Source organism: Populus euphratica, unplaced genomic scaffold (assembly GCF_000495115.2).
Source record: "Populus euphratica unplaced genomic scaffold, PopEup_1.0 scaffold17.1, whole genome shotgun sequence".
NCBI lineage: Eukaryota > Viridiplantae > Streptophyta > Magnoliopsida > Malpighiales > Salicaceae > Populus > Populus euphratica.
In genome coordinates, this window is record NW_011499884.1 from 96575 (window position 1) to 117827 (window position 21253).

The window sequence follows — 21253 nt, forward strand, 5'->3', positions numbered from 1 at the left end:
AATTTTTTTAGTTTTGATATTAATATTTTAAAATAAAAATATTAAAAAATAATTTAATTTTTTTCAAACCAGACACACATAAATACAATTTCAAATACAAAAATAAATCGTGCACAGGAAACATATCGTTATCACTACTGTATGAAATAATCATTGTAAAATAGAAACCATGACAAGGAACCGAAATGAAGTCTGTCAATATACCATCATAAATTCCACTAAAAGGGGCGTCCCAGAAAGTTCATCTTGCACGTCGAGAAAGAGATATATCTTAGGAGTTATGAATCCAATCGCAGGGGAAACGTGCGGGTGTATCTGATCGGGGACCCCTGCCAGTGGCCTTCCTGGCTGCTTGTGTAAAAGCTATTCCATGGTGGGCGCCACCCTTCCTTCAACTTGCCTCGTCCAGGATGCACATGTCAGGGGACGCCTACTTGATATCGTCATCCAGCAGTGTTTTTTTTTAACTTACTTTACGTGTATTTTAATTATTTTTATAAATTATAAAATTTTTAATTATATTAATTTTTAATATTTAATTGTAGTATTGGATTTTTAAAAAATATTTTTTATTTAAAAATATTTAAAAAAAATTTTTTAAAAAAAAAAAATATAAAAAAAAAAACAAATTGAATCTTCACCGATTTCTATTTGTGTTGTAATCCCGAGCAAACATGTTGGGTTTTTTAGAAAATGTTTTTTATTTTAAAATATTATTTTTAAAAATTTTTATATTAATATATCAAAATTAATTAAAAATATATAATTTATATTTTTTTTAAAATACAAAAATCAAAACAAACTCAATGACAATTAAAAACACGTTAACAAACAGGCACAAAACTTTTTACTGTGGTACTACATAATGCCCCACCAGACTTGAGGTCATCGTGACAAATAATATTTTACTATTTATTTTGGAGTTTATTCAAATAGTACGACATTAGATACTGATTTAACTAAGATACGGATCATATCAGTTTTTTTAATATAAAAAACATTCAATTATTCCTGATGTATTTTATAGTAAAAAAATTAAATTACGTGGTCAATTAACTTTTCCAAAAAAATAAAATTATTGTTAAAAATAAAATTTAAATAAAATTACTTTTAAGATGATATTTTAACATGTTAAAATAAAAATATATTAAATCGACTTAGTTAATTAATATTACCCTGTTGAATGTGTTATTGAAATTGATATAATCTCATAAAAAATATAAAAATTAGTTTTTAATTAATTTAATATTAAATAAAAAAATTATAAAAAAATTATAAAATATACTTGAATCAACACATGTTAAACTATTAAAGCACCCGAATAATAAAATTAAGATAACTTTATAAAAAATAAAATAAATTATAAAATTTAATTTTAAATCAATTAAATATAAAATAATAAAATTTAAAAAAAATAACTAAAAAATAATTAAAAATTCAAGTTTATCTTTTAAATTATGATAACAAAATAAACAAACTTATTGAGAGATAAATTAATTGAAAAAAAAAAGAGACTAAAGAATAATTAAAAAAAAAAAGCAGAAAGTAGAAAGTAGAAAAAAAAAACAGAGAGGTTGCTTTGTTAAAGTAAACAGAGCAACATGAAAAGGGGAAATGTTAATATCTCTCCTCAATTAATACACGTTAATTCTCGCTCCTACGTTAATTAAAGTAAAATTTCCTTTTAATTACATTGATTAAAACCTCTCAAAGGAGATAATTACACTATTGGTATACCACCATCTCGCTATCTATCAATTGAGTATAATTAAAAGAAAACATTCCAATCAATTATTTCAATCCTCGATTTTTCCCCTTTTTTATGATATGAAGATTTCGAACAAGTAATTTACTTGTAGAAAAATAAATTCATTTATCGGTTGAAAAATCTCCTTCTATTTGGAAGAAATTTCTCCCGAAGAAAAGCTCAGAGTTTGAAATTAATTAATCAAAACCAACTATCATGTCATCGCAAAACAGAAAAGCTTATGCAAATCAGACAAAACAAGCTATTTGACCTGTGATTCTTGGCAGGTCGAATAAAAAACAAAACGAGAAAAAAAATGATATCCTGGAAATGTAATCACGTTTTAGAGGAACAAAAAAAAATGTTAAACGAGAAAAAAAACAATGTTGAAGACTAAAAAAATAAAAAAAAGTTTTAGAAATGTTATTGTTAACCCAATAATATTATAACTCCGGTCATTTAACTAAAAATAATAAATTTAGAAAAACTGATATTTAATTAATAAAATATTAAAAAAAATTAAATATAGAATAAGATTAAAAAAATTATAAGATATAAAAAAATATGAGTCTATTAGATTGAACTTGTTATATCTATATATCAAATTATAAGATTAAGAGAACTTAATTTAAAATACAAAAAACATCATAAAATTCTTTGTTTTTTTGAAAGAAATATCCAATCATAAATGAAAAAGAATAAGTAAATAAAACTTATGGCAACCCTTATCTCAAGTCATTTTATTAAAAGTATTGGGTATTAAAAAATTATTAAAACTAATTTTAAATAAATTAAATTTTAAAGAATATTTTTTAAAAAAATTCATATACAAAAAAATCTAAAATAAAATAAAATAAAAGCTAATTAAAAATTAAAAAAACACGTGAACTCACTCATATTAGATCGCCAAACACATATGTTAGGTCATGAAATCAAGATAACCATATAAAAAAAGAAAAAAAAACTATAAATCCTATTTAAAAAAATAAATATCAAGTAATGAGATTGAAAAGAAAAAAAAAATATGAACCCATGTTGACTTATAAAATTTATAAACTAGTCCATTTGATTAGAAGCATCAAACATAAAAAAAAAATAGATTTAAATTTATTTAAACATAAAAATAATATCTAATTTATTTTTTAAAATCTCTCTAAAATAATACTGTTTAGATTTATTTAAGTTGCTCATCTAGCCATAAACTATATTAGATTTTATAGCAATGATCCAAACTAACACACACCTACCTTATTCATCATGCATTCCAATCTATGAATCCAAAAGGAGACTTTTTTGTCAAGCTGGTCTCCAGCACGTCAAAGCCTTATTTGTTTAACATAAAATAATTTTTTTAAAATTAATTTTTAATTTTTTTTGTCAAAAATGTTTTTAGTTTAGTTTCTAAAAAAATATTTTTCTTGAATGGAATACACTTTATAGAAGTTATAAAAAATTTAAAAATATTATATTATTTACTTATTAAATTAAATTTGATTCTCAAACTTTTGATTACTATATATATTTTGTTTTGAATATTTTTTATTTTAATTTAATCCGTTATAATTTATTTTTTATATTAATTCTGATCTTTATTTTTATAATTGTTATTTGCTTTTCTCTTACAATTTTTTAATTGAAATTTTTTATATATCAAATCTGATCCTTATTATTTTGATTGTTACCTATTTTATTTGAAATAATTTATAAAAAAATAATTATTATTATTTTAATTTTTTAATTCTTTTTTTTGTTAGATTTGATCTCTATTATTTTGATTATTATTTATTTTATTTGAGATAATTTATGATATTAGAATTTTTTCAATTTCATTCTCATTCAACTTTTTAATTTACAAGATTTCTTCTTTATTATTTTAATAAACTTTAAAAAATAAAGTATTAATAAGTTATTTTTCAATATATAACCAAACATTGTAAAGTGTTTTTCAACTTATTTTTTATTATACTACCAAATATCAAAAAATAATTTACTTTTTTGAAATTTATTTTCTTAATTTTTTTTTTTAAAAAAAACTACTTTCTAACAATCATATAATTAGAGAGGTTTGAACAGAAAAAAAAAATATCTATACAAATATAATTTAATTTTGAGATCCTTTATTATAAAAAAGAGGTTTCTCGTAGAAAAGTTGATGGAAATTAGGCAAAATACTTCGATTGAGAGTTTTGAACAAATATGCATATTCTAGCATGTAATTTTGAAATCTAGTACAACAGATTTATCTGGGATCTAACTGACTTAGGCTGAAATCAAGAAGGGTTAAAGAAAAAATATGAGAAGAAAAAATTAAGTTGGCGATTCGGTTGATTCAGTAAGATTTCATTTAAAAACTCGGTTATAAATTGTTAATTTTTATTTTTTTATAAAAATAATATTATTTTAATTTAAAAAAGAATTGACTCCAGCAATCCAATGAACCAACAGTTCAGTTAAAACCTAAAACTTGGATTTTAAATCGGGTAAAATTTTAAAACTATACTCTGCTGTTAAAAAAACTTTATACTTCATCAATAAATGTTGAAAAGTTAGTGTACCAATAACATAATTATCTCATTGAAAAAATAGCATTATTATCAACACTCAGATCACCCAATCCAGTGAGGTCGGTCTTTATATATATATAAATTTGATGGGGATTAAAGTGAATTTCGTGCGGGACGAGTGAAGGATTGATCATGTAAAAAGTTTTTCCATGTGGGGCTCCACTCTTGCTTCTGTCTTCAACCTGGCCAGTGGGGGACGGATAAAATAAGTGGGAGTTTGATATTACGGCTAGTTTTGTGACTGTGACTTAAAAATTATTTTATAAAAAAATATTTTTAATTAAAATTAATTTGATATTTATATATATTTAATTAAAAATATAACTGAGTTTAAAATTAAATAAAAAATTATTTAATATATTTGATTAAAAAATTATTTTTAAATTGAGATTATCAAATAATATATATATAGATGATTTTTAATTTAAATATTATAAATTTAATTATTACTTTTATATTATAAAATAAATAATATTTTATATAAAATATTGTTTATTATTCCATCAAATTATCAATAATTTTATCATATAAAAAATATGTTTAATAATGATATAATTTTTTGATTTTTTAATCATGCAATAGCATGAGATAAAATATAATAAAAAATAAAAATAGTATTGGGATTAAATGTTTTTAATAAAATATAATTAAAAATATAAAATATAATTTTTTTATTAGGTGGGATCAATTGAATGTCATTAGCTTTAAATCAGACTTAGTCTGACCGAAATCATACACCCCTGTAAACAGTGGTGAATGTCTCTCCTGCTCACTTAAAAAGTGAGCGACAGAGCACGTCTCAACTGTTCACTTTTGAGTGCACACTGGAGCTCTCCAGAGCTCAAAGCAGCATTGCGCTCCTCTGAATGACCTGCGTTTTCAACGCTGGAATTGCTGGGATCCACGCGGCTGAATTAAGTTCTTAGCTGTTATTAAATATTTATTTTTCTGTGGTTAATTTCAAATACAGAAGCCATGGAAATAGAAGATATCTAAGAATAAAACTTTTTACAACGGTACAATTCATTGATATTGTTTGTTTTAGCCATATTTTTTTAAAAAATATTAATTTGTTAATGCTATTAATAAATATTAATTTCTTTTATTTTTTTAATATAATTAAAATTAAAAATATTTTAAAAAATAATAACAACCAGTTATAATGATTGCCCATCGTTAGCTGAGGTCATTTACCAGAGAAGATTTTACTATTTTTTTTGGTTAATCACGGGACATATTTCAACTTTATTACTAGGATAATCTCAATCCTACATTAGTAATATCAAAATATAAATTCTCAAATACCTTAAAGAATAATCATGATTATTGTGTAATTATTATTCAATTTATTTATTTATTTAAATGAGCTTTTATATAAGAATAATTAATTTTTATTTTATTTTTTTTATAAAAAAAAACTAGTTTTTTTTTAAAATTAAAATCTGTTTAAATCAATTAATTTTAATTTAATTTAGTTATTTTAAGATAAAAATATGTTTAAAATAACTTGTTCAGTTTGACTTAATTTTTTTTAATTTAGGTTTGGTATTTTGATTAAAATTAAATCAAACCTATTGATTTTTTTAAAATTTTAATTAATTTAATTATTTTTTTATAATTTAGTTTTTTAAATATATTTTTATTTTTTTTAATTTAATTAATTTTTTTCCTTTCTAACGTGTGAGATGTTATAAAATAAAGAGAGAGATAGGGGGGACAAAAAGGGGTGCAAAAGACCTTTCGTCTTGAATGAAGCTAGCTTAACAGGGATGGTGATAATGAAAAATGAAGGAGCCACAGCCATTGATATCCGTACGCGTGGCGAAGAAAGAAAAAAGAAAAAAGTAAAAAAAAAAACACCTGCACGACTGCAAGATACGATAGATCTTGCTGCTTAAAGATTTAGGAAAAAACAACAGCACATGTCCTATCACATCACATCACATCAACTTAGCTTTCCCCATACATTTAGACAAAGACACTGTTTTGTCGGCCTGAATTCCGCAGATGGGCCTCTGCTATGGGCCTAGACGATAATTGGTTGAAGTTTCCCAGGATTCTCAATTCTCGGGGGACTCACATCAACCAGTATTATATATTTAAAAATATAGTGGAAATTATTTTTTAAAATATTTTTTATTTTTTAAAAATTATTTTAATAGTAACATATTAAAATGACATCAAAAAATATTAATTTAAAATAAAAAATAAAATATTTTCAAAAGCATTTTTAAAATACAATATCAAACACATTCTAATAGCCTCAATATTTTCTATTAATTAATTATTTAAATTTAATATTTAAAATCAATAAAATTCAATTTATGTTATTTTCTATACTACCTTTTAAACTTATTTTTTAAAGATAAAAGGCAGAGAAATAAGTATTTAAAAAAAGTTAACTTTAATATTAAATTTGAAATTACAAATCAGTGTTTGATTTTTGTAGCAGTTTTAGAGTTTGAATTTAAGTTAAAGTTCAGTTGTGTTAAAAGAAATTCTAAACATAGCAAAGAGACAAGAGTTTAGGCGGTTGATTAAAGAATCGAGAACCTGGATCCAGGCCATGCACTGACAAATAAATTAAATTATTTTCCCTTTGAAAACCAATGCAATGGATCGATCTTGGGGTGTCTGTGGTTTAAAAAACGTAGTAGAAAACAAAACCAATTAATTAATCAGATCGAATGATCGAAGATCTTTCAGTTGCAGTTCTGAATGGATTGATAGCACATTGGAATCCAAACAAAAAAAAAAAAACTGAATAGTGCTGTTGGAAAGCAAGTTCTGAACGTTGTTCTTGAAGAACTGCAGAGATGAGCTTTAATTGGACACTGTAAATACATTTGTTTTTCCTTGCTTGGCTGTCAAACACACGACGAGGATCAAAGATTTTGTTTTAACCAACTTACAATATTTAATAACATAAAATTAGGGTTAGAAAACCAAACTATGAACGTACTACATGCTATAATTAACTACATTTATGGAAAACATTTGGCATCTTCAATCTTCTTTTACAAATTAATGACTTCGATTAATGAATCCCATGTATATGTTATGTGACTTGCAAAATTTATCAATCCAATCTAAACTATTGTTATTAATCTTGGTTAAGTTGGTGAATCACTCGGTAACATATAGATCCAATAGTCAATTTTAAATTAAGTTTTATATTGAATTGGATTGGAAATTAACTTGATTGGCCTAGTGAATCAATTCATATCTTGATGACTTAGTGGGTAACAATGAATTTAAGTTTTAATTTTTTATAAAATGATATAATTTAATTTTAAAAAAATTAAAATAACATAATTTATCTAAATAACTTTCCATAAACCAAATGGAGTTTTATAACCATATTGAAACAAACACATAGGTAGCATATTCATGGTGCATTCCAATCTATCTTTCCAAAAAGATAGTTTTCCCAAGTTGGTCCCCTTGACAACAAGTTAGAAGCATGATTGCAGGTGTAAAAAATAAAAAAATAAATAAAAGGATGAAAAAATTACAAAGCAGGAATTCCGGAGAAGTAATTGCTAATATTTGCTGAAACATAGCAGTTCACCACCGTAATCTTTCCTAGTTTTCCTCACACAACAATGTTGTTGTCTCTTAGCCATCAGCTGTGTTTTTCATGTCTCTCTCTCTTAGCACAAAATCGCTGTCTTAACTAACAAAACTACCACACAAAAGTCTCATGCAGCCACATTTCTGCATGTCTCCTCTTCTCTAATTTTTCTCTCCATATATTAAGAGAATGCTCTCTGTCTCTCCCTTCTTTCTCCCGCCGGATATCTGAGACATCATTGCCAATATTTTTAATGGCCCAACAGAGTCTCCGCGAATCCTTCTCTGGTACCCTAACGACCTCCAGCTCCATTGACCCCGAGGAAAATGATCTCTCTTGGCCTTTTGGAGACCTTAAAGGCCTTGACAAGGATGATGTCAGTGAGACCGCCTATGAGGTCTTCTTCACCGCATGCCGCTCCTCCCCTGGCTTCGGAGGTGGCCGCAATGCCATCAACTTTTATTCCAGCCATCACCACCACCAACAACATGATGGCGATGGAGCAGGAACTGGCTCACCGAGTGGTCGGATGGGTGGTGGTCCGGTGGTGGTGATGTCTCCAACGAGTCGGATAAAGCGAGCTCTGGGAATGAAGATGCTGAAGAAGTCCCCTACAAGGAGGATGTCGGCTATTGGAGGCGGCGGAGGCGGGTCGGCACCAGTATCACCGACTGGCCCTCAAAATCATGGAGGGACAAGTCCCGCCATGGGGTTTGCCACGGTTCCGATTTCTGGGAGGCCTCGGAGGCCGCTGACTTCCGCGGAGATAATGAGGGCGCAGATGAGAGTAACGGAGCATAGTGATAATAGGTTGAGGAAGACGATCATGAGGACTCTTGTTGGCCAAGTACGTACTGCTACTGTATGTATTTCAGAATTATAATTCCATGACAAATTTGATGAACATAAAATTCACATGTTTTTGCTTCTTTCTTTTCAATGTTGATATAACATTTTGTACGTGCATAATTTAGTTGTTAATGACAGAAATAGATTGAATGATTTTGGACACATGTATGTATCGTTTTTCTTAATTGTTTGATTTTGGATGCATCATAATTTTCGTTTTGATTTCATCAATTCATGACTTGTTGTTCTCTTCACTTTCACAGATGGGCAGGCGAGCAGAGACGATAATCCTGCCATTGGAACTCCTCCGCCACCTAAAACCGTCAGAATTTAATGACAGTCAGGAGTACCATCTCTGGCAAAGGCGTCAGCTCAAAATCCTGGAGGCTGGCCTCCTCCTCCACCCTTCAATCCCGCTTGATAAATCGAGCCCTTATGCTATACGTCTTCGTGAAATTATCCGTGCCAGCGAAACCAAACCTATCGACACAGGCAAAAATTCTGACACGATGAGAACCTTATGCAACAGTGTTGTTTCCTTGTCTTGGCGAAGTGCCAATGGTACACCAACCGATGTATGCCACTGGGCTGATGGATTTCCACTCAACATTCACCTATACATTTCTCTTCTTCAATCAATATTTGATTTTAGGGATGAGACGTTAGTCCTTGATGAGGTTGATGAGCTTGTTGAGTTAATGAAAAAGACATGGTCTACACTGGGAATCAATAGACCTATACACAATCTGTGCTTTGCTTGGGTGCTTTTCCAGCAATACGTGCTTACTTCACAAGTAGAGCCGGATCTTCTTTATGCGACACATGCTATGTTGTCGACAGAGGTGGCTAATGATGCAAAGAAGTCAGACCGAGAAGCTATGTATGTGAAGCTTTTGTCTTCTATGTTGGCTTCAATGCAAGGGTGGGCAGAGAGGAGATTGCTTCACTATCATGACCATTTCCAGAGGGGAAATTTTATCCCCATTGAGAATCTTTTACCTTTAGCATTATCAGCGTCAAAAATTTTGGGAGAAGACGTTACTATCGCAGAAGGGATTGGGAAAGAGAAAGGAGACACACAGATAGTTGATTCATCTGGGGATCGTGTGGATCACTATATTCGAGGTTCTATAAAGAATGCATTTGCAAAGGTTGCTGTTTCTATACGTCTCCCCTTTGCTTAATTATCAGTTACAGCATTTACTGTTTCTGTACTACGATGTATGTCATGTTAAGTCATTCTTGTTTGTTGATTGCAGATAATAGAAACTGGAAGCTATAAGAGTACGAGTCTGGAAGTGAAAGATGAAGCAAGCGAGGCTCTCCTGCAGTTAGCTAAAGAAGCTGAGGACTTGGCCTTGAGAGAAAGGGAGGTTTTTAGTCCCATACTAAAGAAATGGCACTCAATTTCAGCTAGCATTGCTGCCGTAACGCTACACCAGTGCTATGGAGCAGTTTTGAAGCAATATCTTGCTGGGGTGTCGACCCTCAATAACGAGACTGTTTCAGTGCTGCAGAGTGCTGGAAAACTTGAAAAGGTTTTGGTTCAAATGCTGGTTGAAGACTCTGCAGAGTGTGAAGACGGAGGCAAGACAATTGTACGAGAGATGGTTCCATACGAAGTTGATTCAGTCATATTGAGGCTTATGAAAAAATGGATTGGAGAGAGGTTGAAAAGTGGGCAAGAATGCCTTAACCGTGCCAAAGATTCTGAGGTGAGTTTCTTTCATTTGTTTGCTGAAATGAATTCAGCACTTAAGCTTATATGGGTGTGATATTTTTCTTTTTTATTGTCAAAAGTACTCGAGAGTAAAATGGTGAAATATATGTTGCAGACATGGAATCCTAAGTCCAAAAACGAGCCACATGCGACATCAGCTGCGGAGTTAATAAAAATAGCCAAGGAAGCTGTGGATGATTTCTTTGAAATTCCTGTTGGAATTACCGATGATCTGGTTAATGATCTAGCCGAAGGTTTTGAAAATCTCTTCAAAGATTACTCCAACTTGGTAACAGCTTGTGGTAAGAAAGTAGCTCCTTTATTCTTTGTGGTATCTGTCAAAGAAGATTTATATTATACTCAAAGTATTCTCCTAGGTTTTCTCTGCTTGGACTTGTTACTTTAGGAGTAACTTTCTCTGTGGAAGCAATTGCTTAGAAGCAATATGGTATTATAAAATAACTCACAGATGACCACGGAACATTTGACTGGCATGTTCTGTTCTGCAGCATGTTATAGTTGATGCATGACTTTTCAAGGGCTGGATAATAATGCTTTCTAAGTTCTTCTTTCTTCATTAGAAGAAGGAGATGAACATGGTCCACTGAAGGCTGTCATAAATATAATTATGAGTATGTTCTAAGTGCTTAAGTGCTTAACTGACTTCAACTAAGCTGTTATTTTCTTTGATATGCTTTGCAGGATCAAAACAGAGCTATGTTCCTACACTGCCTCCTCTAACCAGGTGCAATGGTGACTCAAAGTTCCTCAAAATGTGGAAAAGAGCCGCTCCTTGCACTATTAACTCAGAATATATGCACCAACATGGTTTAAATGAAGCCCATCATCCCCGGCCGTCAACAAGCCGTGGAACACAACGGCTCTACATACGGCTCAACACTTTGTACTATCTTCAATCTCATCTCCACTCTCTAGAAAAGAACCTTGCTCTTGCCCCAAGAAACACTGCGTCCCGTGGTTATCATCGCAGGAACCACATCAATTCCTCTTCCTACTTTGACCTAGCCCTTGCATCCATTCAATCTGCCTGTCATCATGTATCAGAAGTTGCTGCTTATCGTTTGATATTCCTCGACTCGAATTCTGTTTTTTATGATACTCTCTATGTTGCTGATGTAGCGAATGCAAGGATCAAGCCTGCACTGAGAATTCTCAAACAGAACCTTAATTTGTTGACAGCAATTCTCACTGACCGCGCCCAACCTGTTGCAATGAGAGAAGTCATGAAGGCCTCTTTTGAGGCCTTTCTCATGGCTTTGCTTGCTGGTGGCTGCAGCCGCATATTTTATCGATCTGATTATCCCATGATTGAGGAGGACTGTGAGAACTTGAAGCGCACATTTTGCACATGTGGTGAAGGATTGATGAACGAGGATGCAGTGGAAAAGGAGGCTGAGATTGTTGAAGGGGTGATAGCATTGATGGGTGATAGCACAGAACAACTAACGGAAGATTTCAGTATCCTGACTTGTGAAGCCAGTGGTATAGGATCTGCGGGTTCAGGTCAAAAACTACCAATGCCACCAACAACAGGAAGATGGAATAGGGCAGATCCAAACACAATACTACGGGTGTTATGCCACAGGAATGATAAAGCAGCAAATCAGTTCCTGAAGAAAACATTCCAGTTAGCAAAGAGAAGATAAAGGAAGTGATGGTTTTCAACTCTAGTGCATTTCAGGAAAAGAGTGCTATAGTTTTGGATGCTTTGATATAGTGTATAACGACTTCTAGCCATGAAGCCAAAACAGATACTTTAAATTGGAAATGTGATGGAGCTCATTGTATACATTGGGTTTGGTTTAAGTTAAAATTCCATATCAAGATCCTCTTGGGGATTGAGAAAGTATGTTTATATAAAACATTTAACCGTACGAAAGCAAAGATCTTCTCAAATGTTGAGCAGAAACTTCCTTTTAAAGACTTGCCTTTATAATTCCTCATTGAAGAATGGCTTCTCATTGTTACCTCAATTTCTGATCCAATTGTGTGTGAGAAGTTCATTCACTTCTTAACATCAATTCTGCGAAGTTTCTCCAACTTTACAGAGCTTTCCAAGAAATGCTTATATGTTTCAAGCTTGCAGACAAGTTACATTACAAAATGCAATTCCTTCCCTGGGAGGAGATTTTCTTGATTATGCTGTTGTTTAAGATGAACACTTGCAAGTCATCAACATTAACTATATCCATTTCTTTTCCATTCAGTAAATAAATAGTAAACATGACAGTTTTATTTCTCCCTCAAAAGGTGAAGAAAATGCAGCATACAGGTATTAAACCACCATTTATCCCAACAGTACTTCCCCTCCAAAATAAGCTATTGAGGGAGGGAGCTTCTATACAATGGCCGTCAACTTGTAACCTGATCTCCGATTTCAGCTTTGATTTCTACGCAGCCTTTTCTTCTGCACTTTTCATTAAGGTGCAGAAACTTGGTTAGGCTCCCTCAATCTCATCCCCTTCAATTCTTCAGCCAGTACTTCCATTGAATCCGAAACTTCAGCCTTATAAACATAAAACCTAATCACACCCAAGAAGAAAATGAAGTTCAGGAAGTTTACTATTGCGAAGAAGGCATAATAATAGTCCAGGTGAGAAGCATTTAGGTTATTCAAAATCCACCCTCGGTGACCATGCTTCTTGGTGATATGAGAAACTGTGGAAAGAAGGAAACTACTAATGAAGTTTCCAACGCCCAGACTAGTTGTTGAATAAGAAGTGCCAAGGCTTTTCATGCTTTCGGGTGCCTGGTCATAGAAGAACTCGAGTTTGGCCACCTCTAAAAATGCATCAGCCGTTCCCATGAGCACAAATTGAGGAAGCAAAATGAATATCGTCAAAGGGACTTGGCCTCCCTTTTCAACTAAGCCGTGTTGTCTGGCCACACTTAATCTGTGTCTTTCAATTAATGATGCAGTTATCATGATTATGATGTGAAAAACGAGGCCTATTCCCATTCTCTGAAGAAGAGTGATTCCTCTGGGATTCTTTGTCCACCTACGAACAATACGAACAAAGAACCTGTCATATAACACAACACAAACAAGCATTGACAGAGTCACAAATCCAGCTAAACTTGCTGGTGGGACTTTGAAGTTGCCAATTTGTCTATCAAGAGTAGTGCCTTGCTTGACAAAAAGAGTATTTATCTGAGCAATCAGTGTGCTTGGGACGAATGTTGAGATCAATATCGGAATCATTCTCAACATCTGTTTAGTCTCCTCTACTTGAGTAACTGAGCAAAGCATCCATGGATCAGTTGAACCTGTCTTCACAGCAGCTTTATTTAGGAACCTGCATTCATGTTGCCCAAGTTCAGACTTATTACTAGGCCAAGCCAGGTATATAAATTAGAATCCTTACATCTAAGCTGATGCTGGAAGAAAAGAAAAGAAAAGAAAAAAAACACACGCACTGCAACTGTTGCAAACCTTAAGGTTGGTGTAGAATCAATCCTGAACTTTCCGGCCTTTGCATATTCTTCCAAGTCAAGTTCATGGAGTTCTTTAGGGTCATTAGGGACCGAAACCTTCCATTTGCACAGGGCTGCCACCATGACCTTAGCCATCCTTGTAAATGGGCTTCCTGTTGGCTGCCTGTGCCTATAAAATGGTGTGCCAGCTAAGAATATAGCAACCGATATCACAAGCCCAATAGTTGGAAGCCCATACCCTAATGCCCAACCCACATTGTCTTGTATGTACACAAGTATAGTGTTAGCAAAGAGCGTCCCAAAGAAGATGCTGAACATCCACCAGTTGAAGAAGGATAGCTTATAAGCCTTCTCCATAGGATGGAAATCATCAAATTGATCAGCACCGATTGTCGAGATGTTTGGCTTCGTTCCCCCGGTTCCAATAGCTAGCGTGTAGAGGGCTCCGAAGAACACTGCTAATTGTAATGTGGAGGCCTCTTTACAGTTCTCCACATTGGCATCCTTGCAGAGAGGTGGTCTTAGTGCAGGAAGGGAAACTGATAGTGTTAGTAAAGACATCCCCTGCAATCATGTCAGATTCCTTCATTAAAATTCTCACAACTGTATTAAAAATCACTTCAACAGTTGTTCGTGCGTGGACAAATGATGAACGAACGCCAGATCGCTTTCGGCCATTTACTATTCAAATGTTATCCAAAAACTACGTTATCTTAGAAATTGTTCTTATCCTATGCTTGCACTAATTAATATGCAAAGTTGACTTAAGGACTTTAGGGTGCGTGCTAGTATTTATTTTTTTCCCCTGACCCGAGACGAGACCAACTCCAAGTTGCAATCTTGAAAACTTCAACACATCGAAGCAACTGGTTTTTCTTACAACGAATTAGACAATACCTTCCTAATTCTACCTTATAAAACAGAAAATCTGAGGTCAAGCTTTCATATACCGTCCTCCCACAACTTGGAAATTAATAATTTGGTCATGCTTCCTAATTCTACCTTATAAAACAGAAACTCTGAGGTCACGCAGCTAAATTTCACACGTATTCGTAACCATAACCCTTGATTGTTATCCCCTGTCTGACCTAGTGATCAAGAACACAGGACAACTCGCGATAAATGGATTGATAAATTCAGACAGAATAACATGCATGTTCTGAAAAGGATATGAAACAGTGTTGATCGTAGGATATTTGAATTGAAACATGTGGTCCAAAGAGCTTCTCATTATTCGGGCGAGATGAAGCAGGGAGCTGGACCAGAAGCAATGCATGCGTACGATAGAGAAAACTATAAATGGCGACATGCATACATACCGAAAGATAGATGACAGATGCAACGACAAAGGTCCAGTAACGGCCAAGATGTGCATCAGCAACATAGGCACCCAAGATAGGAGTCAACCAAATGGTGCCGACCCAATTTGTTACATTATTGGATGATTTCACTGTGCCTTGATGAAGCTTTTTTGTCATGTACACTACAAGATTGCTTGATATCCCATAGTATGCCATACGTTCGAAAACCTCATACACTGCAATACAATACAGAAAGAAAAAAACAATGATACGTTATTTTCAAACGTTAACAAGTTGAGAAGAAAAAAATTGGCTGGAGATAATTTTTTAGGATCTTAGTGTTTGAGATGAACGTTGTATATGCGTTCATAACACTTGAAGAACCTGTTTATCTTTACGTTAGTTTCTGTTGGATCTACATGTTTCTTGTATTGAAAAGACGAAAAGTTGCATTTTGTGGGAGAAATTTATTTCTTTTGTTCTGTTAAAGATTCGTGTTCTAATTAATTTTTTTTTTCACGGACAGCATTTCCCACTGATTAATAAAGAGGTACCGATTATTTTAGCAGACCAAGTATTCTTTTCTTGATCATCAATTTCACTGTAAAAATAGTCATTATTTTCTTGGTTTTATTTTAATACTTGAAGGGACTTGTTCATTTCCTTTACTCATTGAATTTAAATTTGAGGATCAATGTTTACGAGAATTTATTTAAAAAAAAAGAATATATCAAGTCAATGTGAAATGCGTGTTTTTAATACCATCATCTTCGAACCAAAAAGAAAAAAATGATAAACCAAAATAATTTTGAAGAACTGTCTTTTCTGCCATACAGTAAAATTAATACACACACACCCGCTCTGAGTCAGTGAACTTCTATTGATTATTGATTCGACGACAAGGGCTCCTATCAGCAAGCTTGTATGAAGAGCTGCCATGGAGAAGCAGAAGCCACCTCCGGAGCGACCAATAAATGATAGGCCAGACACATGGGCTCATTTCACTAGTAAGAGATCGCTGACCCTACATCACGTAGGACACCCCGAAGCGCATTCAATTTGTGGACTAAAAATGGTGGTGCAGGTTTAGCTTCGAAATCATCCTAAATAGTTACTCCTAGCTACTCGATATAAATTCTAACTCGCACTTGGAACAGGAAGGTTGGAACCGAAGTAGCTGAGGGATAAGGGATATCAGGCCGTTTTTCAAAAAAAAAAACAATTTTTTAATATTTTAATATATTTTCAAATAAAAAATATTTTCAAATAAATTAGATTTTAATTTCTTGCAAATACGATGAACATAAAGAAAATATATGATGACCCTTCTCAGAATATTTATTGACTAGACAGCAAGACTTCCTCGAGATAGCATAGCTGGAATGGAAAAGACAGAAAAACTAGACTTGGAGAGGACAGACAGTAGCCAGAATGAATGTCTTAGACTTAATGAGATTTCCCTTTTATTTAATACCTACTTATTATCTATGATCATTAGGCCCATGTAAATTAATCGTGTGATATGTTCATAAAATGAAGCAACAGTGAATTAAGAGTGTCCTCCTGAATATTTGACATCAAAGCAAAACAGACCTCCAGGCAGAGCTGGAGAAATGTATAGTCGGAGAATAGCATTGACGGGACATACTGTCTTTCCATGGCATGCACGATTGTTTGGGCTAAAGTGATTAAAAAGGGAAAAACAGAAGAAGAAGAAGAGTTCAGCCCCCTGGCAAACAGCTTCCAAGTTTGAAGGAAACGCAGCTCGAAACAGCAGATGTCCTAAAATACTTGCAGACTAGTACTAGGCTAGTAGGTAACCTACTCAAAGACTCGTTAATGAATATCCTAGCTTGTCCTGTAAATTTGGAAAAACCAATACCCTTGAGAGATCATACAGAGAGGGGAGGAGGAAGTAGAGAAGATAAATTACCAACAACAAAGAAGCAAGCTCTCAATCCACCTCTCTTTGATCTAAGGACAGGCTTTCCCTTGAGATCGACGGTCCCATCTTGTGTGTAATCATCAAGCCCGTGTTCCATAGCCACCAGCTCTTCGGCCTTACAACTTGCGCTCGCCCACTTCTCTTTTCTTCTCGACCTTAATTATGCTCCCTCCACCGGCTTCTTGCTACCATATATATCGAACTGTCAATCTGACAGCAGCCCTTTTAAAACCTTAATTTACCATTTTGCCATTATTAATGCCCTTTATCAATAATCTTTTGTTTCTCCTTTTCCTTGAGACACATGTAGTTTATAGTAATTTAAGAACTCCCCAGTCGAGCCGCACCTTGATTATAAACGCAACCATTGAGCAATTTGCGATGATATATCACCATCTTGGAGCGATTTATGTTTAGCAGAAGGTGGTTAAGTGCTTTTTAGGTTGATTCGGTGTGCACTTTCACTAGGGGAAATGCTTCTTGAAATAGCTGGTTTGGCGAGGGGCTTCAAGTTGAAGATATTTTGTTAGATGATTTGCCATTGTTAGGACTTGGATTAATGAACGGAAGTCGGCAAAAAAATACCATTTTGGTGCAAAATAAAAATAAATTATACCTACACGTAGAGGGGTTGGTTGGGAGGAGTAGGTGCTAGGTGAAAAAAACACTCTGAGACAGGTTGCATTCCTAAAATCACCATATATGTGCACTTTTAATTTAAAAAATAAAGGTTAAAAATACCTTAATGATAATTAAATTTGCCTGAATTCATTCTTCGGAGGAGGCACTAAGCATAGAGTTGATACTTTCCTGGTAAATGGTGCTGTTTTTTTCAATCCCATCCTTTCTTTTATCTAAGAAAAACATATCCAAATAGTTTTTTAATCTTCTTTCTCTAGAATTACTAGTATTTTAATTATTCTCTCTATTTTTCACTAACCCTTCCATTTATGAAGGAATACACTAAGCATCCTTAAAAATCTAAGCTCTTAACAACTACTCTTGGAGATTTTGTTTTTCAATTTTAACCTTGTACCAATATAAATGTTATAAGAGATATATTGGAGTCTCAGAGTTGATTGCTCATACTAAAGAATGTTTTGACCTTCTGTTCTTGCTTCTGTCCCATTGTAGCTGGCATGGATTTGTGCAAGCCCTAGGCTAAAACAAAAATGGGGGGACACTAGCAAAGTTAATTAAGGGAAATGAAATTGGCACTCCATTATTGACAATAACACTCTATTCAATAGCACCATAATTAACAAGCTTAAAATGCACAATTGAACGGACTGCCATTTTAATATTGTAAAGTGACATTATCATCACCTTGAAAGTGGGATTCTCATCGTGTGTTGTGTTCACTAAAATTAAGTTGATGGTTCATTCGTTTGATTTTTTCGAGCTTTTATTTTTTTTATTATTGATTTTTCCATATATATATATATTGTTTTGTCTAAAATAATGTTTAGAAAAAAAAAACAAAGATATGGTGATGGTCAACATCTTTAAACTCGTTTAAATATTAAATTTTAATATATATAAGTTTAATGGGTTATCATATTTAATATATTTGACTGAACCAAACATCAAATCTAAGCATATATAGATTTGAAGAGTTGTCAGATTTATTAATATAGTTCAATTAAATAATAAACATTAAAATACAAATGACTTTGATAATTTTATTATGCTCAATCACATGATTCTAACGAGGTATTGATATGAATTAAAGATATTTTTTTAACATATAAAAAAACATTTTAATACTTTTAAAAGAAAAAAAATTCAAGTATTTCTTTTTATCGAATGATAAGAATGGTATGCTGTAAAGATTTATTGAATATTTTTTAAGAAAAAGTTTAATTTTTAATATTTACTTTATATTTATTTTTATTATCTTTTTTAAATATTATTTTATTTTCTTAAATATTTTTAGTTCTTGTATTGTGTTTAAAAAAAAAACTGGATTTGATAATTATATGTTTGACCGGTGCTTTTAAATATTTCCTTTCTTGTAACAATAGTTTATATGTATAAGCTTGATAATAAAAATATTTGTTTCTTTTTGTCCACATTTCCCACCACAATTCTCCGTTAGGTCCTTTCCAAAAGAAGCATTTAGAACCAAATTGATAAAGTTCACAACTATAAGACCCAACTGAAAATGAATGTATAAGTTAGGGATTAAATTGAGGATTTCTGGTTCATTAATTACAAGTTTATCGTTTAGTCTATGTGCATGCTGCCAAAGCACTAGTTAAAACTGGACCCGTAGCTCTCAAGCCTCTAGCTCTAGTTTGTTCGGTTATCCAGAAACCCTTCAACAATGCCCGAGTTCTGATCTGAAGAGAGGACAAGAAATATAACGATTAACCAATTAATGAGCTGGCTAGGCATTAAATGTTTGCCGGCATTTGACGAGAGATGCCGGGCGTCCCTGGGCATGTCTACGTCTATATGTAAATACAGCCGTGCTAGTTATGATCTAGTAGTGCGTTTATCATTAGCGTTTGTACGGTTTGATGCGTTTAGAACTTGTATACAAAAATGTTAAAAATAAATTAAAAAAATGTTTCAATATATATTTTTAAATAAAAATATTTTAACTCACACGTTAGCAGACGAGCTCTTAAACATAAAGCTGGATTTTAGTTCTTCCTAGCATGTTGCCAGCCCTGGTGTTCCTGTAAAACAAAGATTCTCTTGCACTGCTCGATGCTGCTAATGTAGATAGATTGCTAAAATTCATTCAGAAAAAAAAATAATTTCAAGAAATATAAACTTTAACAGGGATATTCAACTACTAGACCAGGTTTAGCACACGCAGAAAGAGAGAGACTGAAAGAACACTCAAGTCTGGCAAACAGAAACACGTTGGTTGGGGGGGGGGACAATGCAGAAGAAAGGAGAAGGAGTGTGTGTCACCGGAGGAAGTGGTTGCGTAGGGTCTTAGCTTGCCCGTCTCTTTCTCGACCGTGTTCACCGCCGTAAGAAATCTTTGTACGTTCAAAAACGAGTTGGAGTCCAATGTTGATAGTAGCTGTCGGGCCGGTGTAGGGTTTGTATATGATTATTTAATTTTTAAGGTGTTTTTTATATTGAGATGTTTTAAAATATTTTTTTTTTACTTTTTAAAAAAATATTTTTAAAATTAATATATTTTTTAAAACACAAATTAGCTTGCGTTGCCAAATAGACTGATCTTCCAGTTGTGTTTTACTAATTTTCGTAGGTTAGGTGCCTCATGTTGGAGTTCCACGCATAAATCTTGGATGAATTTTATCCTAGTTTATTTGTTTGAATGTATGTTTCTTTGAGAAAAATAAATAATTTTTTGATATTGATAATTTCATCATAAATAAATTATAAATATTTTATAACATTTGATTATATTAAAAAAAAATATACAAAAAAATAATATTTTTTAATTTTATTAAAAAGCAGGAAATAAAATCTAACATGTAAAGAAGTTGAAGAACAATAAAATTAAAAAAAAAATTGTTTTTATTTCTTGTGAAGTTTTAAGTTATTTTCATGTTTAAACCTGAAGAAATTTATAAAAATTATTATTTTTTAATCTAAAATTTTATTTACTTTATAATTTTAAAAAGTAAATTTTTTTATAATTTTATTAAAATTTAGATATAATATTCTCTGTATAGAAATAATAATTAAAATTTTATCTTATTTTTAAATAAATGTAAAAAATACAATAAATTCAATCAATAAATTTTAACTAAACTTAATATATTTTTATATTAAATTTAATTTTTAGTTGTTTTACAGACAAATCTATGTCATTTCCTAAAAAATAAAAAATCAAACGAAATTCTTCCCCTAAATTTTTAAGTTTACTATGTTAAAAAAAAAAAAAAAACCTATTATATTATGGGCTTTCTTCTTAACCACTCAATCAGGTGTCCACTTGTAGAACTTTTATGCATGATTTATTTATTTATTTTCAGAGTGCATAAAAAGATCTAGAATGTGTTATAATAATTGTTTTTTAAAGTATTTTTATTTTATAATATATATTAGAATAATATTTTTTATTTTAAAAAAATTATTTTTGATATCAGTATATTAAAATAATATAT

General features: G+C 32.0%; 2 protein-coding genes and 1 long non-coding RNA gene across 4 annotated transcripts; 2 read left to right on the plus strand and 1 right to left on the minus strand.

Moving 5' to 3' along the window:
* Positions 1–7951: 7951 nt before the first annotated feature.
* On the plus strand, positions 7952–12337 carry LOC105129891 (uncharacterized). Of its 2 annotated transcripts, none has more exons than XM_011032138.1 (5): positions 7952–8747; positions 8998–9885; positions 9994–10449; positions 10570–10756; positions 11157–12337. In XM_011032138.1, exons 1-5 carry the CDS (start codon positions 8139–8141, stop codon positions 12119–12121), a joined length of 3105 nt encoding a protein of 1034 aa, XP_011030440.1. In that variant the 5' UTR covers positions 7952–8138; the 3' UTR covers positions 12122–12337. The 2 variants fall into 2 exon arrangements, with proteins under 2 accessions (XP_011030440.1, XP_011030441.1); XM_011032139.1 differs by having other exon boundaries at positions 7953–8732.
* A 316-nt stretch (positions 12338–12653) lies between these two features.
* Positions 12654–17695, minus strand: LOC105129893 (protein NRT1/ PTR FAMILY 5.2-like). The gene is made up of 4 exons (XM_011032140.1): positions 17145–17695; positions 15230–15447; positions 13909–14474; positions 12654–13771 (listed from the first exon to the last, which is right to left on the minus strand). The coding sequence occupies exons 1-4, from the start codon at positions 17251–17253 to the stop codon at positions 12895–12897; spliced, it is 1770 nt and encodes a 589-aa protein (XP_011030442.1). The 5' UTR covers positions 17254–17695; the 3' UTR covers positions 12654–12894.
* On the plus strand, positions 16508–17158 carry LOC105129892 (uncharacterized). Its single transcript, XR_843148.1, has 2 exons — positions 16508–17027; positions 17064–17158. It is a non-coding gene; the product is annotated as an uncharacterized LOC105129892 (long non-coding RNA).
* Positions 17696–21253: the final 3558 nt, after the last annotated feature.

Bases quoted from the DNA above. Each gene is read 5' to 3' on its own strand.
- LOC105129891 (XM_011032138.1), top strand. From the start codon at position 8,139: ATGGCCCAACAGAGTCTCCGCGAATCCTTCTCTGGTACCCTAACGACC. The intron at 10,450-10,569 runs GTGAGTTTCTTT...TATATGTTGCAG, and splicing joins ACCGTGCCAAAGATTCTGAG to ACATGGAATCCTAAGTCCAA. The intron at 10,757-11,156 runs GTAAGAAAGTAG...TATGCTTTGCAG, and splicing joins CAACTTGGTAACAGCTTGTG to GATCAAAACAGAGCTATGTT.
- LOC105129893 (XM_011032140.1), bottom strand. From the start codon at position 17,253: ATGGAACACGGGCTTGATGATTACACACAAGATGGGACCGTCGATCTC. The intron at 14,475-15,229 runs GTATGTATGCAT...ACATGATTGCAG, and splicing joins CATCTGTCATCTATCTTTCG to GGGATGTCTTTACTAACACT. The intron at 13,772-13,908 runs GTTTGCAACAGT...ACATGAATGCAG, and splicing joins GATTCTACACCAACCTTAAG to GTTCCTAAATAAAGCTGCTG.